The following is a 20,248-nucleotide window of genomic DNA, read 5'->3' as shown; positions in this document are numbered from 1 at the left end:
ATGGTCTCTAGTTCATGCTGTTATTATTTAGTGTCACATAAAGGCTAACATTGCTAGGTCAATAGATGGGCGAGTATTTTATCACATAAGTGTATTCATTCTCCTTAACATAGTTCCCAATTGTGACTCCTGCGGGTTGATCAGAACTTAGCTCTTTCTGTGTAGTTTGATGATATTCCTTACAGATGTCCTCTTCCTCTTTCCTTTCCAGTTTTCCTTCATCTAGTTTGCTTTGGGAAATTTGCTAAAAGAGAGTGAACAGTAACAAAGCTGGCAAGGTTCAGTACAGTTAGGCATAAGAGGGGGTTAGTGGGCCTACAGGATTTGAAGTTTTGTCTTAGTTTTCACCACACAGAAAGCCGCCATTCTGAAGCCCCCTCCTTGAGCACAGCTGGGAAAGTGTACCTCAGTGGTCACATGAGTTACAACAGCCTTCGGTGACATATGCACGGTGTACCACCCTGTGGCTCTATTCTGCTACTACATGTGGCAAGAACAAAAGAAACGGTAGAGTGTTTGGAGCCAGCACGAGAGAAAGGGAATATTTTTAATGTGTTGCAATAATTGATATTCCCCAAATTAGGAGGCGAGGTAGCAAGAATATGCAAATTTTCAAATGAGAATTTAATAACAAATGAGATATTTAATAACAAATTCTCAAATGAGAATTTAAGAACGTATGTTACATCACTTTTTATCATGTGGTCAGCTGGAAATCTCTGTGGATTTCTTTGTCTCCAGGTTGGACGTTTATTAGGACACAACGGTCGTTTTGTGTGCTTCTTCCTTGAGCCTACACCAGCATATTGTGAGAAGCCTTTGCTTTTCAGAATTGTCTCAGATTATGATGCCGCCTGAGAGCAAGGGACATGTGGGATGGTTGTCATGATCAGAACCACACAGTCTGGATTCTGTCCGGTTTCTAGCTCTCCCCTAGTTCAGCAAACACAAGATCATGGTTAAACCTCCGAGTTCCCATCTTAAAAGAGAAAACATACCTGCACGTCTGCTCTGGATACACTATCATCTCACGAGGCTGAGGATCTCACAGCATCAAATGATAAATCCTGAAATAAAAAAATTACAAGCCAACACTGATAAAGTTTCTATTTTGTAATTATTGAATAATAGTTGATAATTTATGGAGCTAATTATTCAAAGTCATTTAAAAGTAGGCTACTATCAAACACTACAACTGGGAGAAGTTTGGCACAATTGTAGGAATTTTTCATCCCACATTGAGGAAGCAAAAGGTTTAATAGAAAGAACAAAATATTTCTTAACTAAGTCACATAGTATTTTGTTCTATGTGTACTGACCCTAGGAGAAAGACAATTTGTGTGATAGAAACTATGCTCAGTAATACCTAAAATAAGAGTTTTAATGTAATCAGAGGTCTACTTTAAATGTGTGTGTTAAAACCCGAACAGATGGAGGGACAGATGCCAGAGCAATATAACTTGGCTTCCTGTGTGATTTTCATTGTTGATCGCAGTATGTGACTACCTTTCGGCAAAACCTGGACAGGTGTACCCTTCAGACTGCGACAAGGAATAGTGTGGGGAAGCCAGTTCATCAAAAGAATGACAAGGGAGAAGGAGATGCAGAAGACAGTGGGAGCCGTTCTTCTGTCCCACTTGGAAGCACTGCACTAGAACTGGCCTCTTAAAGAACTCTTTTTATATTCTACATGGTAAAATACTTTTATCACTGCTAAAGCGCGCTGCCAGATAGCGTAAGCTTCATATGTCAGAGGGCTGTCTAGGGTCTGTTTGTCACTTCAACACAACAACCTTGTGATTTTGCATTTCTTGTCTATTTAAATAGTAACTAATTATGAGGAATCATTTCAGCTTTCAGGTGTTTATCAACAAGTTATTTTCACATTGAGAATTATTCAAAATGGCCCTCGGGGCAGTCTAGTGGTGTTACTTTTCCATGTTATTCCACTCATGCATCATTTTGGAGAATGCTAAAGTCCAGTAATCCTGATTCCTTCCCTTCTCTGGACTGTATTTCATAATATATTTCTGATCGATTGTCCAACAGCTGTATTTTTAAAATGATATACCCCCTCTTAGTTTTCAAATTAAACTTCATGTCGCAGGAGAGTATGCAATGGTTTTCTGAATATGATTATTGAACAAGAGAATAGTTGTGTAGATTAATAACTAGGAGAAATCTGACACTGTTTTTTGATACCAAAGTAACTGAACAGTTGTTGGTGGCTTTTTAAATTTTAAATGGAGATATTTGTTGCTTTAAAATTAAGTGTAGGGAAACAAAAGACCAAGATCAAATTTCTTTTAAGGTTATTCAAAAAATGTTTTGAAGAGTTTACTACAATTTTATAATCATGTTAGTTTGTTGAACAGCTATTGAGTGATCACCCACACTGACCTCATTCCTTTTGATATTGCTGTACTGGGTACTGGGAACTTTCTCACCTGATTGAAACCTCTTATCTAATTCAAAAAATCAGTGACATGATACAGAATCCTGGGCTGAGCATTTAGCTCAGTGGCACAGCTCCTGCCTGGCAAGTGCAAGGTTGTGAGTTCAATTCCTGGTACCAGAAAAAACAAAAACAATAAAATAAATTTTAAAAAAGATACAGAACCCCTATATTTTAAGATCATATTTTATTTTTTCAGAGGCTGGGTTAGATATCTTTGTAGTCTTTCTGGACAGCCTAATTATCTCAAAAGTAGACTTTAAGATACATTTTGGTCACATATATTAATGGAATTAGGTTCCTTTTGCAGTAGATAAAATTAATTTCTTTAGTTAGCGTTTCTGTAAGCTTTGTATTCTATTTCAGAAAGTCTACTTTTGTCTACTTTAGTATCACGTGTGATTGTTAATTCAGTAAATCCGTACAGTGCTTCTGGTGTGTGTCTGGCCTGCCCGGGGCCCTGGAGCCCTGGCTGCAGGTCTAGAAGAGGTCCAGGAGACAGGTTTCCGTCTGCAGGCCGGTGCATTCGGAAGGGTGAATTCAGATTACTGCATACAGAGAGGAAGAAGTGCTGACATTACAGAGTGAACTGGTTAATGGCTTAGAATGACTGTAATGGGCAGCAGCATTTGACAAGAAACCCGAACGCAGAAAGAACCAGCCAACGGAAGAACTCTAGGATGAGACCCTTCACAACAGGACCACAGATGCTTTCATGAGCGCGGTGTAGGTAGAGCTTGCCAGGTGAAGGGGAGATGCTACCTGCTGAGGCCAGAGAGAAAGGCCAAGGCCGGGAGCACACACAGTGCCGTATAGGTCACTTAAAAGGACTACAGATTTTGTGCTAATTGCAAAACCACAACTCTAGAATATAGTGTTAATAACGGGGATAGTTGTACCAGTAAAGTTAATGTTGTGCCATATAAATAGCCAAGGTAGTAAAAGTTCCCTAATTTTAATTGAAGCTTGTATTTTTTTTCTTATTAAATGGCACTCTGAGTTAGCAGAACCAGTAAAAGTGCAAAACAGTTCATATTTGTTTTGCAGGGTGGCAGTGCCTCATGGTGCTGAACCCTGAGGGGGCCTACTCCTTAAAGTACGTTTTCATACACACTGTGTGCTATTCATTTCTTTGCATGTTTAGTATAATACCAGGCAACTTCCCTAATCTGCCTTAGTTTAGTGACCGTCCCATACACAGCCTCAATTTCACCCCATCTTTATCCAATATAACCACGGTATGTAATTAAGCGACATTTTCATGAGAGCTTGATATTTTCAGACACGAGGGTTGTGCTTATAGATAATGATTAAGTTTCTCCTTACATCTAAGTGAACCGTGAAATCAAGGTACAGCTTATGCGTTAAAAAAAAATACCTGGTTAAACCCAGTGGCTCAGAGGGAGCGTGCTTTCCTCATTGGTAACACAGCCGACTTCTCCTTTTGAGCAGCACCCTCCGTGAAGTGTTGGTCTCAGCCCCGTGTATTTATACTGGTGCAAATCAAACCGGCATTTCTTCTGTCACTGTTGTTGCTTTTAAACGTGGAGATTGTGAAAAAATGATAACAGTAGTTCCCTTTGGCACCAGGATTTCCGTGACAGGGCAAGCTTCGGGACTTCTGGCCACACCCTCTCATTCTGCAGAATCAGAGCCAGTGCAAAGCTGACTAATTTCACCATGCTGGGCAGTGACCTCATGGTCCACAAACACAGGTTCCATTGCTGCTGATATTATCAGGCTTCCATTTGTGATCACCTGTTAATCCTAGCAGCCCTGCTGGGAAGCTGATGCAGGAGGATCACCAGTTTGAAGCCAGCTTGAGTAAACTAGCAATTTAGTGAATCACTGTCTCAAAAAAAATTAAAATAAAAAGGGTCCAGTGCAAATCCCCTGTGTTCAATTCTCAAATAAGGGTCAGGGAGGAAAGGGAAGGGTGAAGAGGAGGAGAAAAACCGCGATATCCACTACTGAGAAGGGAACTATTCATGTAACACACTTAAAATCCTACGTGGTCAATGCTACAGATAAAAAGTATGTGGGAACAAAAGGGGTGCTGCTACCTCTATTTCATACCTCACCAATGAACTTGTTCTTACCCTGTGACTTCTCCTTCCATGGGAAGGACCTTATTTTTAAGCAGATGAGCTGATTTTATTGTGTTGGGTTCTACCTAGCCTTCAGTAGCTTACCCCTTTCCAAGTAAATTGACACTGATGTGTCCAGGAACTAAGGTTATGCATTTCCTGTCTGCAGAGGCGACGGTTTTGAGCTATGATGGGAGCATGTTTATGAAAATCCAGCTCCCGGTGGTGATGCACACCGAGGCTGAGGATGTGTCCTTGCGCTTCCGATCCCAGCGCGCCTACGGCATTCTGATGGCCACCACGTCCAGAGATTCTGCGGACACCCTCCGGCTGGAGCTGGACGCGGGCCGCGTGAAACTGACGGTCAACCTAGGTAACCACCCGCCTTCCGCCGTTCGACTAACACCCGGCACTGTCTGTTCAGTTCTGCCTGCAAACACTTACGGAGTAGCCTGTTTGTCATGAGAAGTTACAACACTTAATGGTCTTATTCCCATCCTCTAAATTAATTTAGATTTTGGGGGGCATCTTTTTGTTTTTGTTATGTTTAACATAACTTACTGTTTTGTGATTTCGACCACTGAAGGTTATTAAAAGCGAAGCCATAACTACCCGTGAGCTGAAAATGTGAATAATGAGGATTGAACTGGCCTCAAACTGAATTTCCTGTTGTATTTGCTCACTTTCTGATTGGTTAGAGGCGATGTCTCGGCAGATCAATGAAAATCTGCCTAACTTTACTTAGATGGTATACATGCAAAATTGCAAATTTCAGGGATGCCATCTAGACTAGCAGTTGATTTTACTCTTTCCTGGGCTTCTCCTTTGAATAGTCACCTTTGTGGTCCTCCATCCTTTAAGTACTGTGTGGTGGTATTTTGCTATCAAACAGCGATCCACAACCCTTCAATGCCCAAAGTCTGCGGCCCTTGGCAAACAGCCATGAGAGCACTGAGGACACGGTCTCTTCTACAGAAAGATAATGCTTTCCTGTTTATGTGTAGTAGTAGGAGCCCATCGCTACAGTAAAACCTCACCAGTCTGCATGAGTTTGAGGGGAAAGTCAGTCTGAGTAGAGAAAACATCTGAACGATAGATTCCAAAAAAGTAAGCAGTTTTGTTTTTGCATTACATTCAAAAACACAAAGTAACAGCTGGGAAAATCTTGTCAAGGGAAGGGCTCACTAGGTTGATTTTAATTCATGGATAAGAATCACCCTTAATGATCACCTGGTTTCATGCAAATTTCTGTCTTCAGCTTACAGCCAAGCATGTGAAATCAGTTTCTGTAAACTTGGCATTTCAAAACCTTTATCTTTCTGAAAGAAAAATTTGGGGGAGGTCTCTGTTCGTACCCAATGGAGATTTAATATTCTGCCCAATAAGTTTCAATGTGACAATTCACTCCAAGTCAAAGGAGTAAAAATGAATGAGGTTTTACTGTATTTTATGAAAGTGTTAAACACACAGGCAAATGAGCGATCAGTGGAAGAAAGATAAAATGTGAATCTACATAGATCTAGAGAAGGCCAGGAGGATGTGGCAACCCTACGTACATTTTCAAATTGTGCTGGGCAGAATGGTAAACCATGGAACAAAAACTAACCCCTCAGTATGTGAGTGCATGTAGTTTCATTTGATTAAACACCAGCAAAATTAAGTTCAATAATAAATTGCTTTTAAAACCTATTTAACGCAGCACCCTGCTTTCCCGTTCTGTTAGATTTCCCTCTAGTGACAAAGAGAGGTTACTACAAGCCAGTCAAAATACATCGCCTAATCATAGTACAGAGGCTACTGGTCAAAGTGGGAAACCCTCCTGGGAGCTTCCATCAGCAAAGCATTCTGTAGAAAGAGTTGTGTAGCTGCTGGTCCTTGGCTGTTTGCAACCACTTTTCTGATGCGGTTGACGACACATGACAAACTCAGCTATATGGAAACAGAATCTAGGTTTATATTTCTCATGTTCCCCAAAGGCGTTAAAACCAGATCAAAACGTATACGTCTCTCTATATACATTAAACACACACACACAGCACACTCTACGTTGTTCTTTCAAGATAACCTCTGTCATCAGTCTTTGTTATCCACATCAGACGTTCTTTTCGTACACTAGCTGCCTTTGTGCGAAGTGAACATAAGCAAAGGAAAATCAATAGCAGTGTTCACAGCACTTAACTGCACAGAGATCACATTGGTAGGTACAAAGGGAGGGGTAGGCTCGTGGGCCGAGAGAATGGCTCCGCAGTATACACACTGTTGTTTCTTTTCTCCTGCAATTAATACAAGATATGGCATCCAGCCAACATCTGCTGTCACTGCAGTGTGCCCAGGAAAATGAAATTTAAAAATAAACAGACAAACAAACAAACAAAACCCTTAGAGTGAGATGAGAATACTTTTAACCTGCTCTCCATTTGACCACGGCAAATTCTGAAAGGTTCTGTCGGCCTTTGTGGGATCCGAGATTTTAGAGGTCCAAGATGTCTGAGCCTAGCTGAGCCTGCACTGCGCCCCATTGTGACGGAGCACTTTTTAATTTTGCTAAAAGTGATGATATGTTCTTTCACAGATGGGGAGAAGGGTGCACCCAGTCTAGGCCAAGCATCTTTGACAGTTAACTAGTCTTTGTTCACTTAGATTTGTCACCATGTAGCTTTGTTTGAATTGGCCATTTTTGAAACATTCTATTGTTGTTTCCAATGGTGCAGTTTTATAACAATAAATCTGGGTTCTAGAAGTATGTAAAGAATAATGATATGGAGTGGCCATATTTGCATGTGTCTGTCCCCGGAAGGGTGGACTGTGATTTTATTGGATGTCTGCAGCTATTACCTTGAAGGATAAATTTTCATTTCTCATCTATTCTTCCCCATCTAGATTGTATCAGGATTAACTGTAATTCCAGTAAGTGCCTATTCAAAATTTTTAAAATGTTATTCCTCCATTATGATGTAAACTAGTCAAGAGAAAGAAAGCGAGCCAAACGATGTGTTTAGAAAAGTCACGACCTCATTTTTGAAGTATGCCAGTCCATCATCTGGGTTGTAAAAATTCATTCTGAAATCTGTACAACTGAAGGCGTTCTCACTGCCGTTCCTATTTCTACATGGGAAGAGAGGCTCTTAACAGAAGATGCAAACACCTGCCCGGACCTTCAGATGCTCCAAGTGGCATTTGTAGTTTGCCAGATCTTGGCGAACTCATACTTTCCATCAAAGCCAAATAAGAGAAAATACTGTGGGTCTTATTTCCCTGCTTTTACTGAAAACAAACATTTAACTTTTCTCACGTTAAGAATTGCTATAAAATCCTTCTAAACTCAGTCAAAGTTTTACCTAGCAGATTATGTCTGTCTGCATTATAGGGTCCTAGAAAATTATGGACTTAAAGAGTTTGTCCTTGATCATGAAGACTATTTACATAATGAATTTTTACATCCTAATCATGTATTTGAAAAAATAACCAAAGCCCTTCAAATCTGTGATATGCATGCCAATTGATGAGTCCGGAAAGATGCATGGACTGCGTTTTGTTGGAATTTAGACTAGACATGTGAGAGGATGTGAGGACTGTGGTTTTATTTTGGGTTGTATTACCTGCCAGGCAAATTCATTGTGTGTCTTTACATCAATGTTTAGGTTTTGTCTTTTCCAGGTTTTGCTGGCCACATAAAGGGATCTCCTTCAGTGATCACACAGTCTTTAGCTGTTTAACAAAATAGTTCTAAAAAACTTCTAAATGTACAATATTAGTAAAATACTGTTCTAGACGCTTGGAAGAATTCTCAGTGTAAGTGGATAGAGTTTATTTCCTTCGCTTTGGGCTGTGCTTCCAAATGGCAATAATTCATTCATCGAGGAGCAACACGGTGGTCCCAAAATTACAAAAGGCAGGGCTGGGGATATTGCTCAGTGGCATAGTGCCTGCCTGGCAAGCGCAACATCCTGAGTTCAATTCCCGGTACCAAGAAAAAAAAAATTGCTAATGAAAGACCATTTATTTCTGATAAAGTTCACATTATCCTAGTTCTAATCATATAGCCTATATTTATATTCATGTATTTTAATATTTTTAAAGTAGCATAAAAGTGAGTCTTCCCAGTCACAGCTATGAAAAAAAAATAACTGAATTACAACATTAAAAAAGTAATTATACACTGCAGCATGCCAGGGATTAAAAAACTCAAATAGTATTTCCACAAGTAAAAACTTAAAGCTCCTAAAAATGGAATTTTTCAAGTATTTATCATCTCCTCTCCAGCCCGCTCTCTATCCCTTTGGAAGAGGCGCTCACATTTTGTGGGTCTAATCAATGTTCCAGCGCTGGTAAAGTGGCAGCTCACAGCCTCATCTCCCCGAAAGCCAGACTTGTGCCTGGTCCAACTATCTATTTTCCTGATGTCTCCTGAATCTCAGAAAAGCTTTATGGGGAAAACATTTCCTTCTGTAATTCCACCTTCTGTATTTTTTATTTATGTCAAGCAAACCATAAACCGTTGAGCTTTATAATTATAAAATATATCTAACTATTTAAAATGTATCTAACAATCTAAAATGCAAATTCTAACAGTAAGTTGAATTAACCAAATCATATGTGATTCTCTGTTCTTCAGAGATGTCAATACATTTTTAAATTATGACTTTCTAGTAAAATTATCCTTGTTGGACTTATGCCCTCATTCAGCTAAAACTGTGAGACTCTGGTATTAAGGGTAGTTTTTTTGTTTTGTTTTGTTTTTTTTAACCTCCTCTGGATATTTGACAGTGAAATAACTTTGAAGACAAAGCTTTTCCCTGGTTAGTGGGTTTTCCCCTCTTTAGGAGTACTTTGTACATTCGAATTACTTGAGATACATGATGATGGCGAGCTTTTAGTGCACCTCCCGGACAGGACGGCGAAAGCCCTCAGTTGACAGCAGTGGCCGGAAAGGACGCTCAGTGAGCAGGTAACGCTTCCGCCTCCTCTGGGGTGGGGTTTCTCTCTTTTGGGGAGTAGTGGGCACATGTAGTTGGAAGCTAAAGTCCTATTTTAAAAAAGATTTAACTTTGAGAGATGGTAGGCATTGACACATACAGTAACACGGCCCTAGCTAGCAGTGATTTGATGAAGAGATTTCCATGTGGGGTTCAGTTGTTGCCCAGTAAAATTAAAAATATCTGTATCTCAGTCTAACTCATAGTTTAATGAAAGGCTGATAGATTCTATGCGTTCAGACTCCTAGGTTTCTCTGAAATGAGATTAATGTACTTTTAATGACTCATAGCCATATAACACTACTGTCTCAAAATTGTACCACAGGTATGATATCAACAGTATCTTGTAAGATTAATATGAAATACTTAAATTGACATTTTTAAGGACAGTATCAAGGGAAATATGTAAGCCATAAGTGCTCTTCTTACATTGAAAATGAATATTAAAGTCTAAATTATTAATGGAAACCTTAAATTTCCATTAGTAATAATTAAAGACTAAGTTAATAAGTGGAAACCTTAAATTTCCCTCTATTTACTTAGAATTGCTCTGCAGATTTCTGTCGTCCCCTTCTGCTTTCCCATCCTTCCTCCACCGAATTTCCCACATCTGTACTTGATGCAGGAAAAGAGCATTTGTGCAGTGTCACGGTTTCCAATCTTCGGTATTGAAGAATGGGTGAGGAGGGGAGAGGGGTGGGTTGTGTGTATTCAAGGTGACAGGACTGTAGGAGGTGACAGGTACCTCTCCTCCCCAGCCACTCCTGAATCAGTAGTTCAAAGGCAGCGACTGGGTCCACCATGGACCATCCCGGGGATGGCCTTTTGTGAATTTCCTGACAAAGGGCAGACTTAAATTCAATGAGTTATCTCTCTGAGATCACCTCTGTCTACCATTTTCTCCCTCAGTGGAAAGGCTGCCAAGAAATTTTAACTGAAAAAGAAAGGCGCCTCTTTTCATTTAGATGGAAGATTATTTTTGTGTGTGGATATGGTACTTAAGAAAAAGAGCCATCTCTATGAATAGTGGCCATGTCAGTGTCAAAATGAATGCTTTGATCTTTCAGATTGCAGACAGAATGTGCCTTCACAAAATCCCATGGCCGTCTCAGTTCATTGGTATATATTAACATATCATTGCTAAAATATATATTTTTTGGCTGCAACTGGGAATTAGATCTAGACCAGTTTTTGAAAATTCGTGTACTGAACAGGGAGCATAGGGACATGCATTATCCATGGCTTTCTCTTCTCCTCTGCCCAGGGTGGAGATGGAGAGATGTTAGCCTACTCTCTGCTCCCAGTGCTCTCCGATATTGAGGACAGGAAACTGTCACAGTTCAATAGTTTTATATTGAAGTTGCTAAAAGAGACATTATCTTTTAGTGCTGATAAATTCTTCCCCAAACAATGAAGGGTATTTAATAAAGTAGAGGACAAAAACTATACAGTCACATTCTTTTAGCACAAAGAAGAACGTTGTTTGAATTAATAAAAGATTATAGACTACTTATAAAAATCATCATACAGATTTATACTAACACAAAATACTAGACAATTGTGAAATGAAGACAAATCAGACCAAATAAAGTGCTCTTTCAACTAGCAGAGACATTGTTTGAATGAAAGGGTGAGTAACAATCTCTTTCTTTGACCGTGGTATTAAATGACTCAATAAGTCTTTGAAAAACAAAACTATAAAGACCTCAAAATGAATTTTCTTTGCCCGGTGAAATTTTCTCAAATACAGGACATGGTCACATTCTGCATCCATTTTGTTTGCCAAACTACATGGTTTAATACCTCGGTACCTCTATCTCTCAGACAGTGAGGTAGTATCAGTTTTAAAGCCGATGCTCTGTAATTCCAAACAATACATCCAAACTCATTAGGCTGCACATTTCTTTTTTCTGAAAAATTGGTCTCTGTAATAGTATACTACTTGATTAAATAGCCCCAAGATTTTCTCTCTTCTGGCAACCTCAAAAATTTTTAGTATTGTAGTCTTTAAAGATTTAAATATATTGAAATTTGAGAACTAACCTTGCTACTGTCAACTATAGGTGAGCTGCAATGATCATATAATTAACTCCTTTAATTATGTAGCAGACCCAGGAAGGCTTCTATGCACTTTGTTTTTACTTTCAGTACCTTTTATTTTTTTCCTACTAATGAAGTCATTGCAGAATGTCCTTCTTGTCCACAGGAAGACATGGGGCCGCTTCTACACCCATATCAAATGCATTTTGATAAACTCATGACCTCTGAGGCTTGCTTTGCTCGTTGGCAGTGTTTGACTTTCTGTATGCCTTGTGTATTTATTTGTCTCTTCTCTGGCCTGCCTCCTTGCTCTTCCTCCTCCGGACTTCACTCTTCTTACTTTTCCATTTCCAAAGTTGCTGTCTCTAACGCTCTTTCCTTTACTTTCTTATAAGAATAAAAGATCTCTGGGTTTAAAACATTTATTTGAACAGAACTTCCAATTCCTTTTGGTAACTCAGTGAAAGTGGCTTCAAGTACAAAAACAACAAAATTCCAGACAATACTAATGGAGACAAAATGTCACAGGTTGAATTCAAATTTGTTTTTGCACTTCAGTGCCCAAGTACTGGAGACAAAACGAAATCTAAGGGCAAGTACTTAACCTCCCTGTTTACCTAGGGACAGATAAGAAACAGTCTGAGCAGTATGTTATTGGAAAATACACTTTGATGGATGTCTGGGATGCATAATAAGATCTCAGTATTATCATTTTATTACCAGATTGGAAGGATCACTTGGATATTAGTTATCACCAATTTTCCTATGTAGATAAAAATAGCAAGCAATAAAAGAATGCAAAATGCCAACCAGTGGCACTTAAGCCGTGTTAGATTGCTCTGATCAGGCTGCTCCTTGGCGAGCCACTTAAACGGAGAAGAGGAGGTTTCTGGGGCTGGCCCTTGTGAACTGGAGGCACGTTTTCAGCTCTGAGCAGCCCTGCGTGCCTGAGGAGCGGAGGCTGAAGAAGATAATCTTTCGCCTTTGCTCTGTGCCTCTGTCACCTGATTTGCTCCCACCTCTGAGTGACTGGTGCTATGCATCTGGCCAGGAGAGAGAACGCTCAGGGAAAGAAGAAATATGAACACGTAAAAGCACGGCTAGTGGGAGTTCTGTTTATCTTTGCTGTTGACTTTAGTTGAATGTATATATGAAGGGCAATATAGTTCTATAAAGTACTAATTCTAGCAGTATTTAAGAGGAATCAAAGGGGGCGGGGGGTATAGCTCAGCAGCACAAGCCTGACAAGTGCAAGGTCCTGAGTTCGATTCCTGGTACCAAAAAAAAATAAATAATAAGAAGAATCAAATACAAAACACAGAGGGAGATAGTGAGTTTCTGACAGGCTGTACGGAGCGAAAACAGGCAAAGGAGTTTGGGCATACCGAGGAGTCCTTAGAAAAATGCCACACTGGCAATCACATTTGAGGGAAATTTGAATTATTCACATTTAAATTTAAGAAAATGATACATAAGAGTACGGTTTTTCTTGCATATTTGGATGGCTACATAGAACAATAAAATAACATGGTGGAGGTTTGAAAAGTAGATGATTTCTGGTCCATTTTGCTGGATCTAGCCACTGTGTATATGCAAATACAAAATGTCACAGCACTCCCGAAGATTACTGTTTTGTGCAGGTTGAGACTTCATGTTGAAACAAGGCTCGTTTATTCACTACAGCATTTTGTTATTGGTAATGTAAACTACTGTGCTGGAAGTAATGCAGAAATCCAGATTAGAGCTGAATACAATCACCAAATTATCTTTCATTATGAACTGAGTAAAGAAGACCCAGAAACCAAAAGCCTAAAGTGGATCCGGAACCCTCTTATTTTTCTCAAAGTGCCAACACTGCAATTAAACCTGAAAGCTGAGGTTTTGCTTAGAAAAAACAGCTGTTTTTCAACGCTCCATTGCGGGGGCAGCTTGGCTCTTGTGCCAACAGAGAGGGCTCTGCTTGCCCGCTGCTGACCACCACTGGCCCAGGTAGAAATTGCCAGAGAAGCTAGAAAGTTTCAGAAGAGACAGTCTGAGCTTGATACTTTCTTATTAGTCTGAGAGAGGACTTTTCTTTTATGCACCAAGTGTATAAGACACAGCATGGGGGCTGGGGATTTAGCTCAGCGGCAAAGCGCCTGCCTGGCAAGCGCAAAGTCGTGAGTTTGATTCCTGGTACCGGAAGAAAAACAAAACAAAACAAAACAAAAAAACAAAGACCATGGCATGCTGGCCAACTTCTTTCTTTGTTGTTAAAGAGATGCATTCTAAACATTCACCACTGCCCTGTTCTGTGTTCTTTCTTCTTCTTTTCTTTCTTTCCACCCCACCTGCCCCTGTCCATGATGGGGTAGCATTTTAAACTATTCTCATGTGTCAAGCTAATCAAAAGTAAAAATTGAATTAGTCATTATTAATTCTTGGCATTTATTCGATTTTTTTCTTTTGCATTTAGCCTGTCTTATTGTGAACTGTACAATTAGAATTTAATTAGTTTAAAAGAAAACAATACTTTTTCTTTGTATTTCAAGGGTTTGGTCTCTTTATTTCTGTGCCTCTAAGGATGCAGCTCCATAGAGGATTAACTTCACAGATTCTAAAAGACTAACCAGAGCTCAAGTACTTGGATTTAAAACAGCTTCTCATCTCGCGGGTAGCAGTCATGTTCAGCAGTGACTTGGAGAGTGCTGTCACTCATGTACTAGTGCTAACAAGTACAGAGTGAAAACTTTTCTACAGTTTCAGCATTTCCAATTTGACAAAAGGAAAAGTCAATAATCTGAAACATAATGATTCATTACCAATTAGAGAATATGGAAACAAGTATCACTCTCATGGATCTCAGCTTCCCATGTTATCATTAAACAAGAAGTGTGATCTGCTTCTTCCTAAGGAAGATGCATAATTTGAAAGGTGACGGATTTCTCCCCTTGAATGCATTTAAGACCTGGTAAATGGAAGCAGTCCGGTTAGATGTCTCAGTAAAAAGATGTACATAGTCTCGCTAAGATACCATGGCTTATTAAGATGCAGAACATGAAAATTTTGAAGATCTTGAGGAAGTTTGATCAATGATTTTTAAAAGTCTTTGATTTAGTAAAGATTTAGTAAAGATTTTGAAACCAGACTGTTTATAAACAAACATACATAGACATTACCTTCTATGCATATGTGTCAGAGAAGTACTAGGGCTCATATTTTTAAGTTAGTTTTTTTCTAATTTTAGAATATTGTTCCACTACAATAAAACTCATTCACTTTCCCGTAACTCAGAAGCCATTCTGTTTGAGCATCTTCTCACATCAAATTATACTACTGCATACAAAAAGATGTATTAAACCAATTGGTCACTTGTGAAACAAGAAGAGTATTTATAATGCATTTAAGAGAACACACCTGAACTCAGCATTGCTAAGCATCCTTATCTATTCACTTTTTAGCAAATAGGTAACTCCTAAAAGACATTATTAAACAACACTTGAGAGTAATATTGTTTCTATAACATTTTATGCTAATTTGTATTGTCTTAAATTCTTTCACGATTGCATGAGCAGATTCGCATCCAGGTTATGTTAGTCATGAATGTTTCCTGCAAGGACCTAAGTAAGAAACCACTTCAAGTCACTGCAAAAACAAGTCTTGGGGATGTTGGTGTGAGTTCCGGAACAGAAAACTGTCCAGCCCACAACGTTCCTGTCACGGCCAGGCATCCCTTGCCCTCCTCTGCACACACCACCTGCATCTCCTGTCACCCGAGAGCCCCCTCTCCGTGCTTCACAGTCATTTCCTCATCCTCTGGCTTGTCTTCTGCTGTCCTTGCTGTGCTTTTCCTCCTACTGATTTGCTTCTGCTTTTGCTTTACCATCCGCTTTCCCGTGGTTTTCACTTACTCATAGCACTTCCTACCTCCTGGTTCTGTTCACTGCCTTTCCTGTGCATGTGCTTTGTTTGTTGCACTTGTAGTTGTTCTGCCACCCACTGTTGACTCTGTGTAACTTGTGTACTTAAACTAAAAGGAGAACCCAGAGGGTTGGTCACTTCTCCTTGTCCTGCTGGGCAGAGCTTTCCAATTAAGTCACTCGCCAGATTTTAGTTTTTGTGGCAGAGGAGACCACTGACCCAGTCGGTGAGCTTGCAGCAGAGGCACGGGGTCCACCTCCTTCAAGGAGCTGTAGCAGACACGGGCCTGCCACAAAAGTGAATTGTAGTCAGTTGTGAAAGATGTTCTAATATCAGCCGTAAAATACCCTTGGGAATTGCAATCTCGTCAGTATATCCCTGGCTAACATATGGTCCATAGGGCAAGTGGGCCAAATTCTGTAAACTGGGACTAGTGGGGTGCATGGGATCTTCAGGAATGTGGAGGTTAAAATGTTCACTGTGCTCAGAACTCTGGTCCGTGTCTTACACTTGTTGTCAGTGGAAGCAGAGAGCGAGGTGGGCAGCAATGCCTTCTGAAAGTAGTTTCCCTCAGGGAAAGTAAGAGTCCAAAATTATTTAAATTACTACTATTTTTATTGTGCTTATTTGTTTAGTGGATTATTATTTCTTGGATATTGTGTCATTCATACAATTTAGAGGATTTTTCACCCTTCCAGCATACTTTCTAGAGATCAGTTTAAATATAACATTTTTTTTGTACCAGGAATTGAACTCAGGACCTTGCGCTTGCCAGGCAGGCAGTGTGCCACTGAGCTACATCCCCAGCCAGATCAGTTTAAATATAGAAAAGTTTTTATGCATAGTACTACTGATGTCAAAGTCTAGTCAATTTCAAAATCAATTGACTTTTTCTATAAGTTAGTTAAAATTGCTTTAAAATGTACAAATAAGGTAAGAATTAAAAATGTCTCTTAAACTTTGCATACAAAGAATGTAGGTTGTTAGGGAAATTCACTCATGTAATTATCACATATGCAGCAAAATTAACCAACATTGAAATCATGAAATTTTCAATGTAAATAAAAAGGTACAGTTACAGAATCTACAGGATAGGTGCAAAAGGGTAGTTTAAGCACATGAAAATTAAAACTCAAACATTCTGGAAACATACTACAGTGACATGATTAAACATTGGTATTATGGATTTTTCATAAATTATAAAATTTTTTGGCTTAATAAAATAAAAACTATTTAATAATAACATGTGAGCCTTGTCTTAAAATGCAGAGGCATTTATCTAATGTTTTGAAACAAGCAAACTGAGAGATGTGGAATGTTACAGTGATTGTACTGACATAAACAAAAGCATGTCCCAGACAGAAGAAAGCATCCTGAAAGATTTTGCTATAAAGAAATAACTCATATTTAAAGAAATATGACATTGATATTCAAGCACTGATATACGTACGTACTGTGAAACATCACAGTTACACAATTAATATACAATTAATGCAAAATAATACTGTAATATACAAATAATACAAAAAATGTATTATTATATACAATAATAAATTTTGTTTTATTAGTTAAAATATATTTAATTTAATTTTATATATATATATATACGTATATATATTATATATATATATATTTTTGGTACCAGGAATCGAACTCATGACCTCAGGCTTGCCAGGCAAACTCCTATGCCACTGAGCTATATCCCCACCCCTTATTTTATATTCTGAGACAGGGTTTCGCTATGTAGTTCAGACTGGCCTGGAACTCACGGAGATCCTCTTGTCTCAGCCTCCTGAGTGTTGGAATTACAGGTGTGCATCTCCACATCTGTCCATTTAATTTTAAATAGTAATGAAAGTAACAATAGATAAGACTTGAAGAGTAAAGATTTTTGAAAGTGACATAGATTATGAGATTCCTGGAATGTTTTGGTAGATATTGTATTCATAAGTTCACTTTTACCTGAAAATTTAGTTCAATAAATCAATGGGAAAATTTTCTAGTCAAAAATAATATTTCGGTAATTGAGAAATTCTTTAAACTACATGATCATTTAAGTAAAATTACTTCAGAAAGTAGTTAAGACATATCCAGCATCTACAATTCTTCAGTTATAAATTATGAAATTCACAAGAAATCACCAAAACAAAGTTGCTTTCCTATATTTCTGAAAGTTTATAGTATTGGCTGATAAGATTGTGATAATTTGAATTTCTTCTTTTTCTTCATAATTTATAATTTCTAAATTTTTACTGGGATTTTTTTGCTTTATGCAATTTATGAAAGCCAAAATGATTAAAAATCCTCTGTTAAAATACCATGAAAACCAATCCTGTCATTACTTAGGATAATCTAAGCTTACACTGAGCCATACATTTTAATGATGTGTGCATTTTTAATTTATTTGTAGATCGTTTCTCAATAATTTGACCTTCAAAATAATCACCATGAGTTTCTTTTAAAATGTTGCAGTATTTGCTCCAAATTCTTGAAATGAAAGATGGCTGGCAGCACGTATAAACAAAATCTTGGAGCATAAAGTAGATTAAATCAGCCATTCATGAGATGTTTCCGTATGCGCTATGCCGAATTGGATCATGACTGTGTCCTGCTACGGGCCGGACTGACATCATCTTACCTGAAGAATCTCAGCCCACAGCCCACACTTTGGTGACAAGCTCCCAGGAATCTCCACATACGGTCTTCTTAGATGCAGCAGGTTAATTTCCTATAAAATTTAATTTCTAACCATCAGTGCTCTATCTGGGCAACCACCTTTTTGGAATAATTTGTGGCTAGTAAAATGAACCATGCATTTCGTAAGATATGGGTCCAAAGGCAACTTCATACTCATAAGTAATTCTATATTTTTTCTCATTGCTAAAATAAGTGGTCAAATGGAATCATACCACTGTGGTGACTAAAAGCTTAATAAGTAAGCCAAAGATGGTGTAAGGAAAGAATTGTCACTATCTGTCACTGCAATATTAAAGTGCAAGTAAAATGGACTTTCTCAATCATTATATCATCTCTTGGAGAAAATTAATTTTTAGGTTATGGGTGAGCACATTATCATGCACTGGCTGTAGTCTTCATTTGAGGAACCATTGTAGAAGAAAACAAAAATATGAGACAAGATACTCTTTCCAATGTTTTCTGCCGGGGATATAGCTCAGTGGCACAAGCACCTGCCTGGCAAGCGCAAGGTCCTGAGTTCGATTCCTGGTACCAAAAAAAAGAAATTAAACAACAAAAAGCAAATACAACATGTTTTTGTCAAGAGGCACATCTATAAAGTCTATAATAAATAATTATTTTTAAGCATTATGAATTCTCAACGAAAAGAAAGGAAGGAAAAACTAAACTCTTATCAAAGGTGGGAACTAAAATTTATTTTTTCTAATGTTTCTTATTTTAGAAAAAAAATTTTTTACTAGAATATCTCCAAAATAATAAGGATGATCTAGGTTTTGTGAATTCAGCTTTATACTTAGTGACATTTAACTTATATTAATATGATATGGAAAGTAAAATACAAATGAAGCCACTTTTTCTGAATTACAAAAAATACATACCTCTCTTGACTTTCTGATGAAAGTAAATTGGGAAGCTATTAGACTAAATATTCAAACAATGAATGACACATTTAATTAAATAATAATTACACTTGTAACTATAACCCATCACTTTACAGGATGTCAATTTAAATATTTATAAACATTCATAGGCTTAGTACCTATATGCTTTTCAATTATTTTCCACCCATACAGCTTGGATTGTGTAGGTATTGTGTAAGACACATTTAATTATTAATGTAACATAATATAACACTTTCTTATACACTATACTAATGCTGAATGCATTTTCAGTTCCTGAGTATTTAAAAGTAAATTAACTCTTTAGTACTTAATTTTACTCTCGCTTTTTATCCTACTATGTGGTAAGCATTTCTTGGAAATGAGCAGTTTTCCTTAAAATAAAATCACAGTCCAAATTTTTACTTTCATTAGTCTTACTGTATTATGCTTCTTTCTAAACTTGCCAGTTGAGGTAGATTAGATTTAAAAGCAGCTATTTTAGAATATTTTTTGTAGTAATGTATTCATTTAATTTGTGTTCATTTTTTACTGTGCTGTAAATATAACTATAACCCTAAAAGGTAAATTATGTTTCTTCACATGTATGTTTTTCACACTGAAAAATATTTACATCAGAGATATTTATCCTGGTCTGTCATAAATGGGTACAATCAATGTCAAATATATAGAGGCTCAGTATTTCTTAGATGATTTCCATTCCTTTATTCATTTTCCTAGAGCCATGATATTTAACCAGAAGTAGAACAGGAAGTAAGACATCTACAATATTGAAATCTATTATGTAAATAATACTATACAGTTATTATGATTTAGGGAAGTGACAGAGGACTCCCTGCCCTTTCCAACAGCTCTCAAGGTCAGCTTCCCCTGCAAACAAGACCCAGACTTTGTTACACTCATTTAGATACTCATTAAGCCTTGAGTTCCCTCAGTTCTTACGCCTAGTCATTTATTTGCATTTAGAAGTTTCTGACTGCTGCCTTAGGTCAGGCTGCTCTCTGAGGCTATATTATTAAGTTTATTTTCAAGGTAAGTGAGAATAAAAGCTGTGCAAATAATTCTGTAGACAGCTGAGTCACCCAGTATCTCCAAATGTGGCATTTACCAGATTAAATGCTTCTAAATTAAAAGCACAGGGGCAGAGTTCTCTCCCTACTTACTGATATTTTTTTTTGTTTTGTTTTAAAGGGA

The 20,248-nt window shown here is 38.0% G+C and overlaps 1 protein-coding gene across 8 annotated transcripts in view; it reads left to right on the top strand.

Moving 5' to 3' along the window:
- Nrxn1 (neurexin 1) overlaps positions 1–20,248 on the top strand; it is a 947,027-nt gene that overhangs the window by 373,122 nt on the left and 553,657 nt on the right. For all 8 annotated transcript variants that reach the window (XM_013517619.1, XM_005391018.1, XM_013517621.1 and 5 more), the window contains 2 exons: positions 4,712–4,915; positions 7,423–7,449. In XM_013517619.1, coding sequence (XP_013373073.1) covers positions 4,712–4,915; positions 7,423–7,449 — 231 coding nt within the window. The remainder of the gene's footprint in view (positions 1–4,711; positions 4,916–7,422; positions 7,450–20,248) is intronic.

The sequence above is a fragment of the Chinchilla lanigera genome, unplaced genomic scaffold (genome assembly GCF_000276665.1).
Source record: "Chinchilla lanigera isolate Chin_1 unplaced genomic scaffold, ChiLan1.0 scaffold00040, whole genome shotgun sequence".
NCBI classification, from domain to species: Eukaryota; Metazoa; Chordata; class Mammalia; order Rodentia; family Chinchillidae; genus Chinchilla; species Chinchilla lanigera.
This window is presented reverse-complemented; position numbering and strand designations above follow the sequence as displayed.